Raw genomic sequence first — 23,526 nt, 5'->3', positions numbered from 1 at the left:
GACGCCTGAGGATGGGGCGAGATCAGAGTCCCACATTCTTATGGACCCCAAACAATTCATAGTGATTCAAAACCATATCATGAAATCAATAAAAATAAAAATAATAATAAAAGAGGGATAGACAGAGATGTGGTTACGGTTATCCATCCTCCCCAGAGCCCCAAATCACAGATCTGATCCCCAACCCTCCCCCCCCATTCCCCAAAATAAAGCCAAGAGAGTCTGAGAAAGGGATAATGAGGTAACGAAGTACTGAGAACCCCAAGCGAAGTCCTGAGAGGAAGAGGAGGAGGGGCCAGGACCCCCTCCCAGAGGTCACTGAGCTGATGCCCCAAAGAGCCCCCAGATTGGGAGCGGGCAGAGGGGGGAGGGTTGAGGTAGGCCCGAGGTGGGCGGGGGGCACTCGGAGAAGAGAGGGGCCCCTCTCCTGGCACCCCCGTCCTGTGTGTTGGCTGCCAGCTTGGAGTGTGGTTGAGGTCCTTGCTGGGGAAGGAGAAGGGACAAGGGAAGGGGGCTGGCTCAGTGGGCCTGGGCCACGCCTGCCGCCGGCTGGAAGTGGCTCCTGGGCTGGGCAGTGTCCTGGTCCGGATAGAGAGAGAGCAGCGAGGGGCCCAGGCCTGTGGGGGAAGATGGAAGATCAATCAGTGGAGAATTATCACTCCAACCTGTCTTCCCTTCCTGGGAGTGAAAACCCCGGGTGGTGAGGCAGGCCTGCCTCAGTTTATACAGCAGTGGAATCTTGGGCACGTTCTGCTCTCTAAACACCTCTGCATGTTTAGGGTTGGGGTTAAGAACCCAAGTCCGGAGCCACACGCTGCTCTAGTTTGACTCTGCGTGTTGCTATTTCCTTGCTGTGTGCCCTGAGGCAGGTGGCTTTACCTCTCTGTGCCTCAGTCCCCTCATCTGTAAAATGGGCTAATAACAGTACCTCCCTCCCAGGACTGCTGTGAGGACTAAATGAGTAAATCCGAGTGAAGTGCTTTAAGCAATCACTGGTACTGGTGAGCGCTCAGTGAGTCAGCTGTTGGCGCTTGGGAAATGGGGACTTCCTGCCCACCTCATTATGAGAATATGCTCCTGCAAAATACATTTATTGAGCACCTACTATGTGCCGGGCACTGGGCTAGGTGCTGGAGACACAGCAGTGAACAGGACAGATGAAACTCCCTGCCCTCGTGGGGCTGACATTCCACAGTGGGACATAAAGGATTTTGCACAAAGCTGGGCACAGAGGGAGTGCTTGAATGTTCTGAGACCTTCTCTGTGCCCAGCCGCATGCATGAAGTAGAGTGCAGCAGTGGCCAAGGCAGCCCTGGCCCCTGCGCTCACAGTCTCATACCCATCGGGAGAAGACAGCCAGTAATCACATAATGACACAAACACCTACGTCACTATAACTATGGACTGACGGGCATTAGAAGCTGTGAGCTTCGGAAGCAAGGCAGGACTTCATGAAAGGAGTAACATTTGTTCTGAGAGCTAAACAATGTGGTAATTAGGCAAAGAATAGAGGGAAAAGCATTCCAGGCAAAGGGATCAGGATATGCAAAGGCCCTGAGGCAGCCTGCTCAAGCAAGGCAACTTTAAAGGCAGCTCAATGCCCCATACAATCCTTCTGCCTCAGTCTCCCAAGTAGCTGGGACTACAGGCATGCACCACCATGCCCAGCTAATTTGTTCTATATATATCTTTAGTTGTCCACCTAATTTCTTTCTATTTTTTTAGTAGAGACGGCGTCTCGGTCTTGCTCAGGCTGGTCTCGAACTCCTGAGCTCAAGTGATCCGCCTGTCTCGGCCTCCCAGAGTGCTAGGATTACAGTCGTGAGCCACTGCACCCGGCCAAGGGCGGACGTTTCTTGAGTGCTTATGCCATAGCAGATCTTGGACTGAGCCCTTCCGGTGTGGCATCTCCATGAGTCGCTCAGAACATCTCCTTAAGGTAAGAACTGTCACGATAGTTCCCCATCCACGGGGGACCCAGGGCTTCTGGACACCCAGCTGGGATACTCACCCAGGGGCTCAATCGCATCCGGGAGGTGGGTGGCGGGAGGGTGCTGGCTCCCCGTGGCCGGGCCTCCTGTCAGAAGGAAACTCTGTGGGGAGAGACAGAGCCACCGCCATCGTCACCATCACCATCCTCATCCTCATCAATATCCAAGGAGGCAGGATGGTGCAGTGGTTAACGTCCTTGTTGGGGTCCAGCAGCCACCTGTCAGTGCCCCAGACGTCCTTCTTGTGTTCCCCTAGGGCCTTGTCCCCACTTCTTCCCTTTCTTCTGCGCCCCAGGAGGTTGGCTTGTGCACGGGGGACTACAACACCACGCGACCTTGCTCTGTGTGCTCCTGTTGGGTTCAGCTCGTGGGAGGCCCAAGAGGGGTGTTTATTCTTCTAGCTGTTTCCCTGTTGGGTCACTGTGACTTGGCTGTGTCCCTCCAGGGAAGGTTTCAGCCCTTATCAAATGAACCCCACTGGCTCCAGGATCTGGTGGCCACCCCTGGCCTGTACCTTCAGGCTAGGGCTAGTGCCGGCTTCCCCTGCTGCCAGCCCCGGGGTGCTGCACCGGCTGCTTAACCTCTCGTATGTAAATGTATATAATAATAACAACAACAACAACAATATTTCCAAGAGTAGTTGTGAGGGTTAAATAAATTAATCATGCAAGGCACTTAGTGCAGTCAGCATCTGGCAAATAATAGGCACTCAATGCACGGAAGCTGTTGATACTGCCAACCTCATCCCTCATGTTACAATAGCCCTTTGCAGAGTGAGGAGCCAGGGTACTTCTGTGGGTACTAGGGAGCCATGGGAGGTCCTAGAGGGAGGCCTTGTGGAAGTGACAGAGCCCAGGCTGGCTTTTAGAAAGTGTGTTCTGGTTGCTGTTGTGCAGAATGGACAGGAGGGGTGAGACTGAAGGCAGGGACACTGGCAGGGGTTGCTGCTTTTGTTTGGTTTGTTTTTGTACTCCATTTATGGGCAGCCTACTGAGTGTCAGCTAAGGGCCTCGTATCATTTAATCCTCATGGCAGGCCTGTGAGATAGTAACTATTCCCACTTTCTAGATGAGGAAACTGAGGCTCAGAGTGGTGATGTCCCCTGCCCAAAGTCTCACAGTTACTAGAAGGCAGACCTGGGATTCGAACCCAAGTCCGTCTGATTCTAGTGTCTGTACTCTTTATTCTGCACCCGTCATCCAAGGCCAAGACCTACCTGTTCTAGTTTGGGGTGAGGGTCCCATGGGAGCAAAGAAGATTCCTGCAGATACTAGCCACCTGCCATTTCTCCCCTCGCCCTACTTAACTTTTTTTCTTTGCACCTTCCGCCAACTTACACGCATTTGCAAAGCCCTTTCACACCCCTCAGTGAAACTAGAAGATCAAAGTCCTAGTCTCAGCGGGCCCATGCCCTTCTGTGAGACCTGCAGCCAGCCCTGCTCCTTTTTGGTTTCCCATTTATAAACGAGGAGGTTTAAGCCTGCTGGGTTCTGAGGGCCAGAGGATCCCATTAATGCCCCAACATACCAGGCTGAGGGGAAACAGCAGAAGGTTTTCCGGGTCTGGGCTGGGGGGTCGTTTGGGGGGTGTGACTCCCAGCAGCTCCACTCCTTCGGCCTCGTCCTCTGAGCTCTGGCTCAGGGCCCTGGAAGAAAACAGGCAGGAATCTCAGGAGGCAACAAACCTGGGCAGGTGTGGCCCCAGCGTAAGCACTAATGTGCGATCGTTCACTCCCCCAAGCACCTACTCGTTCCTTTACTGACACACCCCCAATCCGTCTTCCCATCTGTCTATCCAATGATCCCTCACCCACCCACCCAACCACCCCATCTTCCATCCATCCTTCCTTTCATCCATACACCTCTCTGACCATGCATCCCCTCACCATCTAACCATCCATCTGCCTAGTCATTCATTCTCCCATCCATACACCCATAAATCTTTCCACTCATCCAACTGACCATCCATCACCCACCCCTACAACCTCCATCCATCCATCCTTCCATTCATCCACCTGTCTATCCACCCTCTCGCCATCCATCCATCCATCCATCCATCCATCCATCCATCCATCCATCTTTCCATCCACCTAGCCACTATATTCATTAATAATTCCCTCCCTCCTTCATTTAATAAGTCTTTATCAGGCACCCACTGTATACCCAGCCCCAAGCTAGGAGCTTTGGAAGATACCAAGATGTATCTGTAAATTCCTCCTAAAGACAGTAAAAGACCATTCTGGATACTAAGTGGCCACATGCGTGCAACCTAGAGAGCAAAAACTTGAGTATTAGTAATCTAACGCCTTTGGAAGGGGGGCATAGACCCTCCAAAATTATATGCAAAATTGTGTGTGTAAATTTGCTTGGAAAAGAGTCCATAGATTTCATCAGATTCTCAAAGGTGTGAAAAGACTTAGTTCTAGATAGCTTCCCTGACATTGTGGCCATGTCTTTCTAGCTGTGATGTAAATTGTCACTAGGCCAGATGTAAGTACGTTCCCCAGGAGAGAGCCCTGGCTGACAGGTGGGATTTGGATGAACCTTGAGAACAGTCGAGGGGACTTGAGAAAGGGGCACAACATGGGCAAAGGCATAGAAGCTAGGACAGACTTGGCACATGCTGGGGACACTGAGGGCCTGGCTAGAGTGGAGATCAGGGTGGCAGGAAAGGAGAGGGATGAGGCTGATGCAGAGGCAGGGACAAGACTGGGGAAAGGGACCTTCCCTGCACTCCTGTGACATCCCCCCTTCACTGTGGCTCACCTCTTCCGAGCCCCAGCCACAGGGGAGGATGCTGAGGGGTCCCCCCTGGAAGGGCTGGAGCAGCTCAGCCAGGGGTCACTCCCCCAGCGGGGCAGCAGGGAGGGCTCAGGGGTTGGGGGAGGCAGGCCGTGGAAGCTCCGAGCGCGGGGCCGGGGGACAAGCCCGGGAGGTCTGTGGCAGGCCCTGGGTAGCTGCTCGCTGGAGTTGAGCTGGAAGTCATCATCCATGGAGATGTAGGGGGCCAGCATCTCCAAATCCAGAGCATCGGCGTCCTGAGGGGGGCAGGAGGGAGTCAAGAGCATGAGCCTTGGGCGCGGGTGGACCTGGGCTGGAGCCCCAACTCCACCACTCCTGCATTGCATGCTTGAGGCCAAGAGTCTGAGTTCCAGCTTCCCTATCTGTAAAATGGGTATAAGGACTCTTTGAAGAGCACGTTAAAGAAATCTTAAATTGCCTTGAACAAACTATTGATCAACATCTGAACCTTGAAGAGGCTGCCAATGAGGGCTTAGAAGGAAGGGAGTAACGTGTTACAGGAAACCAGAGGAAAGGGGACTGTCGTGTAGTGCCTGGAAAGTTTAGCAACACCAGTGCCTGCTAACGAATGAACTGGGGGGGATCCTGCTAAGGAGATTTCCAGCCAGAATGCTGAAGGAGCTGCCTCATCTCTTCTTACTACTCATAGTAAAAGGCAAGAGAAAAAGGAAATTTCTTCTTTTTTTTTTTTTTTTTTTGAGACAGAGTCTCGCTTTGTTGCCCAGGCTAGAGTGAGTGCCGTGGCATCAGCCTAGCTCACAGCAACCTCAATCTCCTGGGCTCGAGCGATCCTTCTGCCTCAGCCTCCCAAGTAGCTGGGACTACAGGCATGTGCCACCATGCCCGGCTAATTTTTTATATATATATCAGTTGGCCAATTAATTTCTTTGTATTTATAGTAGAGACAGGGTCTCGCTCTTGCTCAGGCTGGTTTTGAACTCCTGACCTTGAGCAATCCGCCCGCCTCAGCCTCCCAAGAGCTAGGATTACAGGCGTAGGAAATTTCTTCTTAAAGGAAGAAATGTTAAATATGAAGGATCTGGGGCTTGAAGGTTTTGAAAATCCTCAACCTTCCTATGTAGTGAAGAATTCACTTTACCCAAAGAGAGGTCTGGCCTCTGTCCCAGCCCCTAGGAGTAACCTCTAAACCCTTAGAATTTCCTGAGTGACAGCAGTGTCTTTGCTGTCCCCTGTGAGTCCCTTGGACCACACCTGATAGTTTATGCTAACAAAGTGACTCATGGGAGGCCCCCAGATAGTTTATGCTAATGAGATAACTCAGGATGGGGGCTGGCCATGCCAGACCATGCGATTAGAGGGCTGTGGCTTTGGGCCACGTGAAACCAGCCTGACCTCCAGGGAAGGTAGGGATGGCACTGAAATTGAATTCAGTTACGTGGACAGTAACACAATCGATCATGCTGATGTAATGACACCTCAATAAAAACTCTGGACACCGAAGCTTGGATGAAGCTCCCTGGGTTGGCAATACTCTATGCACACATTGCCATGTTTCAACACTGGGACTGTTTAACTAGAACTCCTGACTAAAAAGAAAAGAAACAAAATTTTTAAAAATAAATAAATAAATAAAAATTGGAAAAAAAAAACATTTTTGCAAGTTATTGCAGCAAAAAAAAAAAAAAAACAAAAACATTTTTGCAAGTTATTGCAGCAGAAAAACACTGGGACTGTAACATGTCCCTGAGGACATGCAAGCTTTCCATTTGGGACCCTCCTAGTCCCAGAAATTCCGTCCTATGCATATCTCCCTTTGGCTGGTTCTGATTTGTATTCTTTTGCTATAATAAAACAAAAATCCTAAGTATAGTGCTCTCCTGGGTACTATGAATACTTCTAGTGAATTCTCAAACAAGAGGGAGTCTGTGGGAATCTCCTAATTGATGGGACCCCGGTCTGAAGTGCGGGTGGCTCTGGAGAACCCCAAACTTGCAGCAATGTCAGAAGGCTCGGGCAGACTTGGCAGTCTAGAGAGTGTGTCGTTGACCTTGAATTTGGCTGACTGTAGGAACTCTCCAGATGGCAGCGGATGCTAAAATTAAGAAATGGTTTCTGAGCAAAGAAAGGCCCTCCCAGGAAAGCATGGGCTGCAGACAAGCTCAGGGTGGGACTTAACTCCCTGTTCAGGCTCCAGAAAGATGCAAGGTGGTGCCTCAGCCTGTCCTTTGGTCAGACAAAAGACTCTTTAGAGTTTAAAGGTAACCCTCATAGATCTTCTCAATCAAATAACAGAGCTTCTACTGAACTAACTTAAGGGCACTATCACTTAGCATCTCAGCAGAAGCTGAGTAGAGGTGGAGGAGGGCTTACCTTGAAGCAATTTTTGGCTGTGGCTTTTGTCTAGTGGAGCTGACTCCAAAGGAATTCACGTAAGACCCACAAAGTTGTTTGAGACAGGGTCTTGCTCTGTCGCCTGCCTAGAGTGTAGTGGTGTCATCACAGCTCACTGCAGCCTCCAACTCCTGGGCTCAATTGATCCTCCTGCCTCAGCCTCCCAAGTAGCTGGGACTACAGGTACATGCCACCATGCCCAGCTAATTAAGACCCACAAAGTGTTTTTTTTTTTGAGACAGAGTCTCGCTTTGTTGCCCAGGCTAGAGTGAGTGCCGTGGCATCAGCCTAGCTCACAGCAACCTCAGACTCCTGGGCTCAAGCAATCCTGCTGCCTCAGCCTCCCAAGTAGGTGGGACTACAGGCATACGCCACCATGCCCGGCTAATTTTTTCTATATATATTAGTTGGCCAATTAATTTCTTTCTATTTATAGTAGAGACGGGGTCTCGCTCTTTCTCAGGCTGGTTTCGAACTCCTGACCTCAAGCAATCCACCCACCTCGACCTCCCAGAGTGTTAGGATTACAGGCGTGAGCCAAAGACCCACAAAGTTTTAAAAAGAGAATTATATGAATGGAAACATCACCAGCCTGGACTGGAAGGGATAGAGACAGTATAAAATGAACAAAGGCCTTTGGATCACCAAAGTTCTAGAAGGAGGAAGCAAGTTGAGAAGACCACTCAGCTACAAATACATGTTACCTTTTATGAAAGAGGAGGGATGACTCAGAGCAAGCAGCCAAGAGCCTAGAGGGTGGCACTAAGAGCCACGGAGGAAAAGAAAAACTCCTGGGAAGTAGTACGAATAAATCCTAATCAAGGAACTTTCCATATTTGCCCAGACGGATTTCAAAACTGTTATGGACCAGAGACACATGTGTGCTGCCTCTTTCACCTCCCCCCCTCACTTTTTTTTTTTCATTTTTTTTCCAGGCCTCCTCTTCTTGGTAACTTTCACCCCTTTTTGAATAGGAGTGGCTATGGCAGTTACCCTATGCCTGCCCCACCACTCTACGCTGGGGGTGTGCATGGCAGATGACTCATCTCTTTGGTCCACAGGCCAACAGATGGAGAGGAAGTGCACTCAAAGAGCTTCACCCATACCCAGACCAGATTTAGATAATAAGATTCTGGACTTATGCTTGGTTTTCCCTTCCCCCCCCCCAAAATATCCTGGACTTCATTAGAAGAGACTTTTGGGGGCCTTGGGAGGGGCTGACTATATTTTGCATAGGGAGAGACATGAATCACTGGAGGTCCCCAATGAGCCCTGCCTTTTGGCGTTCACACTCTTGTGTAGCTGCTTCCCACACTGTACTGGGGTTGTATGACCAGCACAATATGGCAGCAGGGATGGTCATCACTTCTTTTTTTTTTTTTTTTGAGACAGAGTCTCACTTTGTTGCCCAGGCTAGAGTGAGTGCCATGACATCAGCTTAGCTCACAGCAACCTCAAACTCCTGGGCTCAAGCGATCCTCCTGCCTCAACCTCCCGAGTAGCTGGGACTACAGGCATGTGCCACCATGCCCGGCTAATTTTTTTGTATATATATTTTTAGTTGGCCAATTAATTTCTTTCTATTTATAGTAGAGATGGGGTCTCGCTCTTGCTCAGGCTGGTTTCGAACTCCTGACCTCAAGCAATCCGCCCGCCTCGGCCTCCCAGAGAGCTAGGATTACAGGCGTGAGCCACCGCGCCCGGCCTGGTCATCACTTCTGAGAACAGGCTATGCAAGACTGTATCTTCCATCTCAGGCTCTCTCTTGCCATCTTTTTGCCTTCCTGCCTGTCTCTCTCTGTCTCTCTGTCTCTCTCTCTCTCTTTGCTGGATTGCTTGCCTTGGAGGAAGCCAAGTGCCATGCTGTGAAGACACTTAGGGCAGCCTGTGTAGAGGCTCATGTATGACGAACTGAGGTCTCCAGCCAAAGCCAGTGGGGGACTGAGGACTGCCAACAATCTCATGTGTGAGAGCTTAGAAGCATCTAGCCCCAGATGACTGCAGCCCTGGCTGAGAGCTTGACTCCAATCTTACGAGAGACCCTGAGCAAAAACCACCAGCTAAGCAGCTCCAAGATTCCTTATACTCAGTAACCATGTGACATAGCTGTTAGTTTTTTTTGTTTTGTTTTTTTTTTGAGACAGAATCTCGCTTTGTTGCCCAGGCTAGAGTGAGTGCCATGGCGTCAGCCTAGCTCACAGCAACCTCACACTCCTGAGCTCAAGCAATCCTCCTGCTTCAGCCTCCCAAGTAGCTGGGACTACAGGCATGCACCACCATGCTCGGCTAGTTTTTTCTATATATATTAGTTGGCCAATTAATTTTTTTCTATTTATAGTAGAGACGGGGTCTCGCTCTTGCTCAGGCTGGTTTCGAACTCCTGACCTCGAGCAATCCGCCCGCCTCGGCCTCCCAGAGTGCTGGGATTACAAGCGTGAGCCACCTCGCCCGGCCTGTTAGTTGTTTTAAGGTACTAGGTTTTTAGGTAAGTTGTTATGTAGCAGTACGTAACTAATCAATCCATCATGTCATTTATGTAATTTTATTTATCTACCTGTCATCTTATCTATGCATTCAATCAATCATTCATCTAAATATCTTTATCTATTTTTTATCCAGCCAATGAACCAGTGGTCCATCTACCCATCCAAACATCCATCCATCCATCCATTTATCCATCCAAATATCTGCCTAAACATCACCCACCATCATTCAACCAATGAATACAAGGGTCCCTTCATCCACGCATCCATCCACCCACCCACTCATCTCTTTAGCCGTTGCACCACCCGTCTCAAAAGCCCAGATGTGTCAGCCCCCAGAGCACAGAGGCTAAGACTGCTCCTTCCATGCCAGCCCTTACCTGAGCCATGTCTAGATCCGTCTCCACTGCCTCGGGGTCTTTCCCGGATGCCAAGAGTCTGTGTGCACTGTCCATGCCCACGAGTAGTTCATCTGGGAGATCAGCCTGCGGGGACAGGGAGCAGGGGCTTCAGGAAATCTTAACCTTGGGATGCATCGACAGTAAATAGTCTGGACCTCAGGGGTGGAAGCGGGGTTCAAATGTCAGGCAGCTGGGGGAACAAGGGGGTCCCACAGCCAGTGAAAATGAGTTCTGAACCTGGGTGTTCAAAAGTCAGAGTGGCCGGGTACATGCAGGTCAACGGGGCAAACAGCGAAGGTTAGAAGGATCAGAGTCCAAAGCCAAGACATTCAGGTCGCCTGGATTAAACATCTTGGGGTCTGAGTTTTAGGGGGAAACAATGCAGAGTCCAGCTGTCTCAGGGGTAAAGGGTGAGGTCACAGTGTGTATTTCTCTGGTGGAGAGAAGATGTTTTCTTGGGGTGGAGAGTGGGATGAAGACAGGCAACACCAGATGCTGGGGAACCTACAGACCTCTAGGTCCCCAAGTGCAGCCCCTTGACTCCATCCAAATTTTACAGAACAAATCCTTTTAATAAAGGCCGCACTCAAGGATCCAGATTAGGGTCTACTGAGCACCTGCTAGGTGCCAGGCCCCTACTAGGTGCTTCCCACAAATAATCTCATTGAACCCTCACAACAACCAATGACGCGGCCACTTGTCATTATCATCCTTTTATAGGTGAAGAATTTTTTTGTTTGTTTGTTTTTTGTTTTTTGTTTTTTTTTTGAGACAGAGTCTCGCTTGTTGCCCAGGCTAGAGTGAGTGCCGTGGCGTCAGCCTAGCTCACAGCAACCTCAAACCCCTGGGCTCAAGCAATCCTACTGCCTCAGCCTCCCGAGTAGCTGGGACTACAGGCACGTGTCACCATGCCCGGCTAATTTTATATATATATATTAGTTGGCCAATTAATTTCTTTCTATTTTTATAGTAGAGACAGGGTCTTGTTCAGGCTGGTTTTGAACTCCTGACCTTGAGCAATCCGCCCGCCTCGGCCTCCCAGAGTGCTAGGATTACAAGCGTGAGCCACCACGCCCAGCCTATAGGTGAAGAATTTAAGGCCTCCAGCCCCCACTCACCCAGGGTAACACAGCTGGTAACAAGATCTGAACCCAGCTTTGCGTAAATCAAGATATTAGACATTCTAGACTCTATGAGGTCAAAGTTCAGAGAGCCTGGACACTGGGTTGCAGGCTTGGGGGTGCAGTCACAGTTCGGAACCTCCCAGGTTGGGGGCCAGACTCTGGAATTCTAATAATTGAAGACCCTGGAATCCGGGTCTTTTTTTTTTTTTTTTTTTTTTTTTGAGACAGTCTCGCTTTGTTGCCCAGGCGAGAGTGAGTACCGTGGCGTCAGCCTAGCTCACAGCAACCTCCAACTCCTGGGCTCAAGCGATCCTCCTGCCTCAGCCTCCCGAGTAGCTGGGACTACAGGCATGCGCCACCATGCCCAGCTAATTTTTTCTATATATATTAGTTGGCCAATTACTTTCTATTTATTTATAGTAGAGACAGGGTCTCGCTCTTGCTCAGGCTGGTCTCGAACTCCTGACCTTGAGTGATCCTCCTGCCTCGGCCTCCCAGAGTGCTAGGATTACAGGCGTGAGCCACCGCGCCCAGCCGGAATCTGGGTCTTAAAGGAACCTCACCCCCTTCTCATCCCAACGTCCCCCCTACACAGGTGGAGAACCCGAAGCCCAGAGGACAGCAAGGTTTGAGCCAAAGGCCAAGGCAGCCGGGGTCCCCAGGGCTCAGGTGGGGGCAGGTGGGGGCTCACCGGGAGAGGGCTCTGGGGGCGCCACGTGGCCGGCGGTGTGCTGGGGGTGGCGGCTGCCGAAGCCCCGTCCAGGATGGGCGCCAGGAGGCGACGAAGGTCGGGGCTGCAAAATCGACGGGGGTCGGCAGCCAAGGCGGCCTCGCTCAGGGCCGGCGGGTGCAGGAAGGCAAGGATCCGGGGACCAGGGGTGCCTGCAGGACACGTGGAGGTGGGGAGGACATGGCAGCCATGTCAAGGGTCTGCCAAGGGTCAGAGCCCTCCATGCCAACCCCAGGGAACACGGCTGACATCTTAGCTAGTCACCATGGCCACCGTTCCTAGTGCTGGGCAGAAGGGGCCCGTGGAAGCCCTGCTGGGCCGGGCCAGGTTGTGGAGAGGCCTGAGGGTTCCAGGGTAGAGGCCTGGGGCCCCGGAACACCATTCGGCCACTCAGCTCTGGGGAGCTTGCCTTCAAGGAGGTTCTGAAGTCCCCAGAGAGCAAGACATGGCTCAGAGCCAGCTCTGAGGCCGAAAAGGAGAGGATACAGACAGCTGTGCCCCAAGAACAAGCAGGTTGGGAGGGCCATCCAGCACGTGGGGTGCAGAGAAGGAAGAGGGAGGAAGGAGCCAGACTTGGGAGGGTCGCAATTACTGGACGCCAAACAGCAGTGAAGCGGGAACAAGGAGGAAGCTGAAGGGTGGGAGTGGGGGAGCCGCAGGACCCAGAGCAGAGGGTGACATGAGACTGGAGCAATCAGCCCATGGGCACAGGAGAGGAGGAAGGACAAAGAGAGAATCTGCATGTGCAAAGGCCCTGAGGCATGAAGGAAATCAACATGTCCATGAGCTCTGAGGAAGCCATATGGTTTGGAGGGGGAGGGATAGGGGAGGAAGGAGGCAGGTGCCACAGGGCCTGGTGAGCCACGCTAAGGCACTTGGGCTTCCTTCCAAGGGTCCTGGGGGCACAACCCCTCCCAGCCTCAGCCCTGCTCCATACCAAGGCTGTCCCCAAAGTTAGGGGCATCCTTCTGAGAGGGGGCGCCCCACTGAAGGTGTCTGCGAGAGTGCCACTCCGTCTGCTCCAGGGACAGCACCACTCCGGTCTCTTCCACCCGGCTAGGCAGAAAGGGGGACGGGAGTCAGGGAGGGTCCTTGGTCCCAGCCCAGGTAGCCTTTTCAGATGGTGTCCTATTATAGGAGGCAATGTTGTCCTGGGGCTGGAGGACAGTTTGCAGAAGATAATTTCTCATGTTTATTTGTTTCTTATAAAGATTTGATTTTTGTTGACTGGTTTTTTTTTTTATTATAACAGCATTTTTTTTTCCTTTGAGACAGTCTTGCTCTGTCACCCGGGCTGGAGTGCAATGTCATCATCATAGCTCACAGCAAACCTCAAACTCCTAGGCTCAAGGAATCCTCCTGCCTTAGCCTCTGAGTGGCTGGGACTACAGGCACGCGCCACCACAACTGGCTAGTTTTTCTATTTTTAGTAGAGACAGGCTCTTCTCGCTCTTGCTCAGGCTGGTCTTGAACTCTTGAACTCAAGAGATGCCCTCCTGCCCTCGGCCTCCCAGAGTGCTAGGATTACAGGCGTGAGCCACCATGCCTATAACAGCATTTTAAAAAGAAAGTTAAGTTTGTCCCCTTCCCAAGCTCCCTCTATAGAAGGAAAGACAGAAAAAAAAAAAAAAGCTGACACGTGGCAGAGACTGGGTAGAGAAAAGGGAGACCAGGGGGTGGGGGTGGGGGAGTGAGAGTCAGAGGGGGGACACCCAGGACCAGAGGGTGGGCAGCGAAGGGCTGAAGAACAAAACAGTCTCTTTATAGATATTTACTTATAAACAGATGCTTATACATGTATTGATAAAAGGTATATTTTTAACAAGTTCCTTATTACATTACCAAATATGAAGAATTCATGGGGCTCTATTTTTATGAATAAGGTTTTATTTATGACGTTTCTATTCATAGATGTTTTTCATATTCAAGGGAACAGATTTATAAATACATCCTTCATATGTCCCTGCACCGCCCGTCACGCAGTCTCTGGCTGCGGAGAGACGATCCAAGTGCTGGCTGGGCGAACTGGCCTTTGGCGGGTCGGGCTGGCCGAGGACCGGGCCCTCGTGATTTGCATCTCATCTGCATAACCCCCCACAGGTGTGTTCCTGGTCTTCCTACCTGGTCTTCCCACCGGCTCTTTGAGAAGCTAGGACCCCTTTGCATCCTCACTAAACCCTTCCTGGCCTGGAAACATCCCAACTCAGGCTGGACCAAAGCCACCCTTATCCCCCTGAACAGCAGAAGCACACACACTCGCACGTGTACACGCAGTGGCACACAGAGGAACACTTATATACGCCCAGGGTGCACACGGGGGCAGGTGTGATCACTGGCATCACACATTCGGGCTCACATATGTATATGCTCACATATATGCACATATACGCCACATGGAGTTCGATCATTTGTTCATTCCACAAGCACCTCCTAATCAAGCAGTACTGCCTGGGGGTAAGAGCAAGAACTCTGCAGCCAGCGATCTGGGTTCAAAGCCCAGCTCTGCCGCTTAGGAGCTGTGTGACCTTGAACGTGAAAAATCAAATGTATTATTAAAATGAATCTCACCTGCTTCTGTTTGCCTCTTTAACTAGGAAATTCAAGATGGCATATGTGACTGGCATCACACTTTCACAGGACAGCACTGGGTTAAATAGTTATAAGTACTAGGGGGGGTTGCGATTTTGAAAAGGGCAGTCAAAGAAAGCCCAGCGAGCAGGGTGTGGCAGTGCACACCTGTAATCTTAGCTACCTGGGAGGCTGAGACGGAAGGATTGCCTGAGCCCAGGAGTTCAAGATGGCATTGAGCTGTGACCGCAGCACTGCACACTCTAGCCTGGGTGACAGAGTGAGACTTTGTCTCAAAAAAAAAAGAAGTAGTGGCTACTGGGGAGAGACCTGGTGTGGGGACCCAGGGTCTGCAGGGAGTGATGTCTGAGCTGAGACTGGAAGGATGACGGGGGCATGACTCAGCAGAAAGGGGAGGAGGGAAAAGAGCAGAGCATGCTGGGCAGGGGGAACTGCATGTGCAAAGGCCCTGAGGTCTGGAGAGTGAGTGAGAAGGGAAGAGAGGCAGGAGTCCCACAGGGCCTGGAGACCCATGCTAAGGCACTTGGGCTTTCTCTTAAGGGTACTGGGAAGCCGCAGAAGGGCACTCTGGGCTGCTTGGAGACACGAGACATAAATTGATTTGCATTTCAGAACACTTCCCAGATCAGAACTTGACACCATGTCCTGTAAGATCACCTTCGAAGAAAAGCTATATTTCTAACTCTGTCTTGTGTAATAAATGTGCTGCCCCCATCATAATGTTGTCATTGATACCCCAGCATTCCTAAATGGTAAAAAAACTCTAAGATGCATGATGATTTCACCACTATACACCTATTAGAGTGACTAAAATTAAAACCAAGCCAAAAAAAAAAACACCCATCCAATACAAAATACTGTCAAGGATGTGGAGCAAGTAGAATTCTCATACACAGCTGTATGGATGAGAATGCATGTATGGGAATGCAAAATGGTACAGCCACTTTGGGAAACAGTCTGGCAGTTTCTTAAGAAGTCAAATAGACACTTACCCTATAACCCATGCATTCCACTCCTAGGTGGTTAGCCAGGAGAAATGAAAACGTGTCGTCTCACAAAATCTTGTATGAGAATGTTTACAGTAGCTGTTTTTATAATCACCCAAAATAGGAAACAGCCCAAAGTCCTCCAACTGGTGAATGGATAAACAAACTGGGGTCCATTCGTACCATGGAATAGCACTCACCATTACAAAGGGACCATTGATACCAAGCACAACATGGATGAATTTTAAATAACGTCATGCTAAGAAGCCCAACCCAAAGGCTGCATACTGTATGAGTTCCTGTATGTGACATTCTGGACAAGGCAAACCCTAGGGTCTGAGGACAGATCAGTAGCTACCAGGGACTGGGGATCTGGGGAGGGATTTACTAGAAGAGAATTTTTGGGAATGATCAAACTGTTCAGCTGGGCATCGTGGCTCACACCTGTAATACTACCACTCTGGGAGGCCGAGGCAGGAGGATCGTTTGAGGTCAGGAGTTCAGAGACCAACCTGAGCAAGAGCGAGAACCCATCTCTACTAAAAATAGAAATTAATTGGCCAACTAAAAATATATAGAGAAAAAATGAGCCAGGCATGGTGGCACATGCCTGTAGTCCCAGCTACTCAGGACGTTGAGGCAGGAGGATTGCTTGAGCACAGGAGTTTGAGGTTGCTGTGAGCTAGGCTGACACCATGGCACTCTAGCCCAGGTGACAGAGCAAGACTCTGTCTCAGTAAAAAAAAAAAAAGAAACTGTTCTATAGCTTGATTGTGGTAGTGGGTATTTAACTGCATGCATTTGTCAAAATTCATAGAACTATAAACCAAAAATAGGATTGACTGTATATAAATTATACCTCAATTTTTAAAAATCAAAAACAAAAACCCCCATAATTCTGTTGCATTTCTTATTTTAACTTGAACATAGTCATTTTAAATTTAATAGTACACACACCCATACACATACATGTGCATTCACATGACCATACACATGCATTACATGTGCACACTGCCTCACACACACTTATACATGATACACATGCCTGCTCATATGTGCACGTATGTGAGCACCTGTCCACACATGCAGACCAGACCCCAACCCCTCCCGAGTACCTGATCAGGAAGTGGACACAGACGATACTCTCTGACTGGGGGCCCCGGCCCCCGGACACCACTGTGGCCTGGGTCTGGGTCCACAGGTAGCCACCACTCCGGGCCAGGAAGCGATACTGCCCCGTTACTGCCTGGCCTTTGCTCAGCACTGGGGAGGGGGAGGGGGAGGGGAGGGGGGTCAGGGCCACAGAAGGGGCAGCTGGGGAGAGGAGGCTCTGGGGGCTGGGCATGGGGGAGCCAGGAAGGACAAGTTTCCCGGGGAATTGGGGAGCTGGTGCTGGGGTGGGGAGGGGAAGGCTCCCTGGGGTGCAGGGAGCTGGGGACCCAGTGTCAGCTCCAGGCCGGGGACACAGGACACATACAGGTGTGGATGCTCTTGCTGACCGCATCGGAGTCCAGCGCGTGGATGTACTCGTAGGCGGAACAGCCAATCAGGTCATCGGGACTGTAGCCGGCCACCTCCGCGATCCTGGGATGGGGGTGTCTCATCAGCCAGGGTGCGACTGGCTAAGGGGGAGGCTGGGTGGAGGGAAGAGGCAAGGGGACACAGGGACAGGCCAGTGAGACATAGACACAGGATTGTAACAGAGAGAAGGGGAAAGTAAGAAACAGAAAAAGAGGAGTGTATTGGGCTGGATAATGGCCCCAAAGATGCCCACATCCTAGTTCCCAGATCCTGTGAATGCGATGGCATCTTACGTGGCAAAAGGGACCTTGCCGAGGTGATGAAGTTAATCTTGGGATGGGGAATTGAGCCCGATTGCCAGGGTGGGCCCAGTGTGGTCACGGAGGGCCTTATAGTAATAAAAAGGGAGGCCGGCGGGTCAGAGTATGAAAAGGAGTGGCGTGGAGACAGAGGAAGGGGCCGCGGGCCAAGGGAAGCAGGTGGCCTTGAGGAGCTGGAAAAGGCAGGGACACAGATTCTTCCCTGGGGCCTCCAGAAGGAACACAGCCCTCGAGTTTTGCCCTCTAAGACTCATTTCCAATCTCTGACCCCCAGAAGGATGAGCCAGTGGATTTGTGTTGTTTTGAGCCACCGAGTTTGCGGGAATATGTTACAACGGCAACAGGAAACTGACACGAGGGAGAGAGGTCGGAAAGTGGGAGAAGAGCAAAGGAAAGAAAGTGCAAGAAATAGAAGGTGAGGAAGAGAGGAGAAGGAAGAAAATCACAAAAAGAAAGAGAGGAAAGAATGAAAAGAAATAGGCCGGGTGGGGTGGCTCACATCTGTAATCCCAGCACTTTGGGAGGCAGAGATGGGAGGATCACTTGAGCCCAGGAGTTTGAGATCAGCCTGGGCAACACAGCAAGACCCCATCTCTACAAAAAATAAACTAAAAAAATTAGCAGCCGAGGATGCTGGCATGCATCTGTAGTTTCAGCTACTTGGGAGGCTGAGGCAGGAGAATCGCTTGAGGCCAGGAGTTCGAGGCTGCAGTGAGGCTACAAATTGTCTCATGTAAGAAAAAGAACAAAGGGAGACAGACACTAACCGACAGAATCAGAGATACAAAACCCCGTAGAAAATCCAGAGATAGGTAGACACGGGACGAGAGAGAGGGGGTGGGTGGAAGGGGGAACAGGACGTGAACTTGGGCAGGACGGGAGAGGAAGAGCTGGGGGGCGGCTGGGCCCTGCCCACCTCTCGTCACAGTAGGTGAACTTCATGTCCAGGCTGTGGCGGCTGAGGAAGGCCCCCCGGCCCAGCGGGGGCTCCAGGCTGCCGGGGTGGGGGATGGCTTCACAGATGAGCACCAGGCATTGCAAGGGGGGCTCTGGGGTGGGGCTCCCAGCCGGGGAGGTCTTCGAGGGGGGCCTGTAGACCCTCATGTGCCCAGAACAGTGCAGCACCTGGGGCCGAGAGGGGTGAGGCAGGGAGGCATCAGGGCCCGGGCTACCCACGGGCTCCACGGGGACGCAGCCCCCACAGAGGACTCCACCAGACCCTCAGATTCCAACCCCAGGGAGATCCAGGCTCAAGGGCTGGGGAGCCCCTGCCCCAGGCCCACAGCCCAACCTCCTAGACGCCCTCGGGACCCACCAGACCCGGCCTGAGAGCCCTGCAGGCAGGGTCCCCAGCCCCGGAGCCCCCTGGACTGCCACCACCTTCGAGATCTTCAGGGGCTCAGGCCTGGCCTCAGCAGGCCGGGCACCCTCTGGGCCAGGCCCTGCCCACCTTCCAGGTGGCTGCCTTGAGGTTGAGGGTGCGCCCGCGGCCGGTGAGGGTGCTCTTCATGCGCAAGGAGAAGCACCGCTCCGTGGGTGCCTCTGGCTTCTTCTTGGACAGGCCTGGGGGAGGGTCGGGGTGGGGACATGTCACCAGGGAGCCTCAGATGGGGCCCAGTTCTCTCCAGCACCCTGGGGAGTCTCCCCCGCTTCATCCCCCAAATTGGGACCTGCAACCAGAGAGTGTCGCCACAGACCCCAGGGCGGAGCCACTTCTCCTCTTTCAACTTCCCTTAGTCTGGTGATCCAGAGGAGGAAGGGACATGCAGGGAGGCATGGAGCCTCAGTTTCCTCCTCTGTAAAGTGGGGACAGAGGCCACCAAGGAACTCACTCAGCCGGGGAGTCAGGGCGTCCTGAAGCTCCTCTTGGTCACAGGGATGGATGAAATCGAATATACTGTGTCCGATGAGCTCCAGCTGCCAGGGACGGGGGAGCAGAGGTCGTAGGTCGTGAACGGGGCCTCCGACCCGTGTCCTCCCTGCCACCCGCATCCCCTGGCCCAAGTGCAAAGGCCCTGAGACGAGACCCCACTTAAACCGCACCTGTTTGCCAAGCCCAAACCCAACTGCTCATTCCAACGTGGTCAGTGAGGCCGGTGCTGGGGGAGGGGACACAGATGACGGGGACACAGATGACGGGGACCCGCACCGGCTCCCAATCTGACAGCAGCTGGATTCACACCCTGGCTCAGCCACTCGCCCGCTTTGGGACCTTGGGACATTCACCTCTCCGAGTTCAAAAGCTCATACCAACAGAGACATTGGTACAGGAAGTGGGGTGACAAGGCAGGGAAAAGGGACAGATGCCAACCATGATATCCATTTACATGAAATAGAAAAGAGGATGGGAGCTTCCTCATGGGCTTGCTGTAAGGGTTAATTAAAGCTAGGGTCTTGTTTTTATCCTCCCAGCCCCATGGCCTCCCCCCTACACCCCTTCTCCCACCTGACATTGGCACCCACACTTTGATCTCCCAACATCCCCATGAGCACCTAGAGGGATCTTCCAAATATGTAAATCTGATTCTATCTGTCTGGCACAACCTCTCCACTGCTTCAAATCCCTCCATGGCTCCCCAGGGCCCTGGAGAGAAACCGTCTGATGTGGTCCTACATTGTCCAGCCCCTACTGACCTCTCTAGAATTTTCTCTCTCAACTTCTCCCATTGCACTCTGCACCTAGACAAGATAAACTTCTTCATTTCCCCAAAGTGCTCTGCTTCCTCTCGCCTCTGAGCCTTTGTCTGTTCCCTCTGTCGTATATCTTCCCGATCGTCACTGGTCCCACCCATTCCCCACACCCCTTTGAGTGGCCAATACCTTCAGGTTTCAGCCCAGATGTCCTTTCCTCCAGGAAGCCCTCCATTTTCCCCCAACCTGGGTCACGTATATCCTGCCTTTGGTCGCCCCCTCCCCCCAGGCTGTCCCATCCCAGCCCTGACCATTCTGGGCCTTCCCGTCTGGTGGCATGCCCATCTCCCCTCTGTACTGTGATTCCCATGTAGCCAGGGCCAAGACTGTCCTGGTCACCACTGTTTGCCCAGCGTCACCGGCACAGGGCCAGGCACAGAGCAGGCAGCTCCTCTCACCTGACTGAGGCCCAGGTGTTTGCTGACATTCTCCGACAGGTAAGCCATGTCTCCCTCGGCGGTGAGCACCATCACGAAGCCCTCCAGGGCCTTCAGGTAGCAGGCATCCAGGGATTCTCCCCCGGCTCCCACCTGGTTCCACTGCCCTGGTGGCCGGGGCAAGGGAGACAGGGGTGTCTCTGGTCAGTTGTGGGTCCCCCATGGCTAGGCTCCCACCAACCAGAGAAACTTACAGTTCCCCCCAGGTGAGGGGCGGGGCACATCCTAGTGGCTGGGAGTCCCAAGGAAGAGGGCAGGACCACCAAGCATTGGACTTAGGAGCAGGGTCTCCCAGGGGACAGAATTCTAAGGGTCCGGGGCCTAACAGGGAGTTGGAATACAGTGGGTGGGCAAGTCTCCCAGGGGTTCAGAATTCATGGGGGACGGGACCTTCCAGGTGGGCAAAACTCTAAAGATGTAGGGACTCCCAGGGGACAGAATTCTAAAAGGGCAAAGCCTCCCATAGAGGTAAAATTCTATGGGGCAGGGAAGGTCCAACGAGCAGAACCTGCCAGAGCAGGGCTCTACTTCCCTCACAGTAAAATCTTTTCAGGGTCCAAGGATTCCAAGGGAGGGCGGGCGTGTGTGTGTGTGTGTGTGTGTGTGTGTGTGTGTGTGTGTCTGTGCGTGCATGCGCACGGCAAGGCCTCCTGCATAATTTAAAGTCAAGAGGATGGCTACTAAGGGAAGAAGTGGCAGAGCTAGAGGGGAGGAGAGGGGAAGAGAGACTCTCAAGTACAGTAATGAGCCTCCCTCCGGGTATGTATTTATTTATTTTTTGAGACAGAGTCTCGCTTTGTTACCCAGGCCAGAGTGCCGTGGCGTCAGCCTAGCTCACAGCAACCACAAACTCCTGGGCTCAAGCAATCCTGCTACCTCAGCCTCCCAAGTAGCTGGGACTACAGGCATGTGCCATCATGCCTGGCTAGTTTTTTATATATATATTAGTTGGCCAATTAATTTCTTTCTATTTATAGTAGAGACGGGTCTTGCTCTTGCTCAGGCTGGTTTCGAACTCCTGACCTGGAGCTATCCGCCCGCCTCGGCCTCCCAGAGTGCTAGGATTACAGGCGTGAGCCACTGCGCCTGGCCCCTCAGGTATTTATTATAAGAGGACAGGGTCTATCCAGGAAAGTCTCCTAGGGCTGCGGTCCCCATATCGACCCCAGTACCGGTCCATGGCCTGTTAGGAAGTGGGCGGTGCTTCACCACCTAAGCTCCGCCTCCCTACTCCCCTCCAGTCCGTGGAAAATTTGTCTTCTATGAAACCGGCCCCGGGTGCCAAAAAGGTTGGGGATCCTTGTCCTAGGGGACCAAATCCTAACGGCTGAGGGGCCTGTGGGATTGAGCGGCCCTCACCTACTGTCCTAAGGAGGCGGGGCTTCCCAAGGCGCACCCTTAGGGGCGGGGCCTCACAGGTGATAGACATCTAAAGGGGTGGGGCTCCAGCGGGCCGGAGCCTCTACGGGGAAGTGGATTCCAGAGGGCGGGGCTCCGCCGGGAAAACGTCATCAGGGGGCGGGGCAGGGATAAGCTTCCCGGAGGCGGAGCCTCCCTGGGGTGTAGCTTTCTGTGGGCGGGGCCCTGGCGAGACGGGCGTTCCCGGGGCGGGGCTCACCCGCGGCGCAGAGGCGGTGCATGCGCAGGTAGCTGATGGTGAGGCGCATGATCGAGGCCTTGTCCAGGTGGGCGCTGACGCCGCGCGCGAAGGGCAGCGTGTGCGCCAGCTGGTACAGCACCTCGGTCTCCTGGCTGCGCCGGCTGCGGGCCGCATCCCGGGACTTTTCCTTGCGCAGCTCCGTGCTCGACCTGAGGGCAAGCGCTGCGTTCACTGGTGGCGTCCCCGAAAAGGAAAGAGGACTACGGGGACGCGCCACATGCGGCCCGGGCTCTTTGAGGGCAGGGCTGCGGCTGTGCAGGCCTCGCTGGGTTCGTGGCGCTCTCCGGCCTGGGAGGGTTCCACCCTGGAATCCTCCTAGTCCCGGATCTTACCTGTTCCTGAGCCAGCCCATACTGCCCTCCCGCGCGCTGCTGTTCTCGGAGGCGCGCCTAGGGCCCTTCTGTCCCCTCCCTGACTTTTCTGCAGTTTATTTCCCTGGCTAGGGACGCCCCGGGAACGGGGAGGCCTCCTGCTAGGAGGGGGCTGGCCGAGCTGGCCTGGGGCCAGGGGAGGGAGGGGGCGTCCCAGGCCCCCTGCCCTACAGCCTCCCAGAATCTCCTCCCTTGTCCTTTCCCCTGGGCCAAGCTGAGTCCTCATAATCTTGGAACATAGATCTCAAAGTCTAACGGCCCACTAAGAGGGGCAGGGACCTGTCAGGGTGACTCAGGAAACCAACCAGTTCTGTCCAGCCGACAGCTTGCATTCCTGCCCGGTAATCCACTTCAAATACCTGCATTTTGCGTGTGGGGGCTAGAAATATGAGTATCTTTTTGTCACAAATATCTGCCCCTTATCCAGCTTTTACTAGTATGCCAGACCCTGGGCCAAGAGTGAACCTTGTTAACCCATTTAATGCTCAGACAGCCCTAGAAGAAAGTTATAATGACATTCCCATTGAACAGATGAGGACACTGAGGCAGAGTGAGGCAGTGCTTGCCCATAAACAGTGAAGCCAGGGTTTGAAAACTGGTCTACCTGAACTCTTAAATTTTCCCTGTTTCTATGTCCCTGGGTTTATCTCCAGGTTTTTGCGCCACTCCCTGTTTCTGCCACTGTCTTCAAATTCAAACCCCAGGTCTGTCGGAGCCCATTGTCTCTATACTTTCATTTTTGAATAAAAAATTACAGGGTGTATTACATATAGTATAGCATATAGTATAGTCTTATCTATGTTTATAATATTAATAAAACCATTAATAGTAAGCAGCTGTTATTTGCTAAGCATTTCTGTGTCTGGCGCTGTGCCTCTGCGTACTCATTCAATCCTCAGGGGAGCCCTAGGAGGGAGGCATTTTAGACCTCCATTTAACAAAGGGGAAACCGAGGCTCTGAAAGGTAAAGTCCTTTTTGCCCAAGAAGTTACAAGCAGGTAACTGGCAAAGCTGGAATTGGAATCCAGGTAGGGAGGTTCCAAAACCTCAGTCTTTTCTCTAATTCCCT

General features: G+C 52.5%; 1 protein-coding gene across 1 annotated transcript; it reads right to left on the bottom strand.

Moving 5' to 3' along the window:
* Positions 1 to 387: 387 nt before the first annotated feature.
* On the bottom strand, positions 388 to 22,247 carry HIF3A (hypoxia inducible factor 3 subunit alpha). Its single transcript, XM_012761485.3, has 13 exons — positions 22,045 to 22,247; positions 19,131 to 19,215; positions 18,749 to 18,861; positions 18,215 to 18,423; positions 16,935 to 17,041; positions 16,573 to 16,720; positions 12,820 to 12,938; positions 11,844 to 12,034; positions 10,008 to 10,112; positions 4,757 to 5,028; positions 3,519 to 3,636; positions 2,012 to 2,093; positions 388 to 617 (listed from the first exon to the last, which is right to left on the bottom strand). Exons 1-13 carry the CDS (start codon positions 22,198 to 22,200, stop codon positions 520 to 522), a joined length of 1,803 nt encoding a protein of 600 aa, XP_012616939.1. The 5' UTR covers positions 22,201 to 22,247; the 3' UTR covers positions 388 to 519.
* Positions 22,248 to 23,526: the final 1,279 nt, after the last annotated feature.

The sequence above is a fragment of the Microcebus murinus genome, chromosome 16 (assembly GCF_040939455.1).
Source record: "Microcebus murinus isolate Inina chromosome 16, M.murinus_Inina_mat1.0, whole genome shotgun sequence".
Taxonomy (NCBI): domain Eukaryota; kingdom Metazoa; phylum Chordata; class Mammalia; order Primates; family Cheirogaleidae; genus Microcebus; species Microcebus murinus.
This window is presented reverse-complemented; position numbering and strand designations above follow the sequence as displayed.

Coding starts and splice junctions, on each gene's coding strand:
- HIF3A (XM_012761485.3), bottom strand. CDS start 22,200: ATGCGGCCCGCAGCCGGCGCAGCCAGGAGACCGAGGTGCTGTACCAGC. Junction 17,042..18,214: donor TTCACCTACTGTGACGAGAG/GTGGGCAGGGCC, acceptor CCCCCATCCCAG/GATCGCGGAGGTGGCCGGCT. Junction 2,094..3,518: donor TGCTGTTTCCCCTCAGCCTG/GTATGTTGGGGC, acceptor CTCTCCCCACAG/AGTTTCCTTCTGACAGGAGG.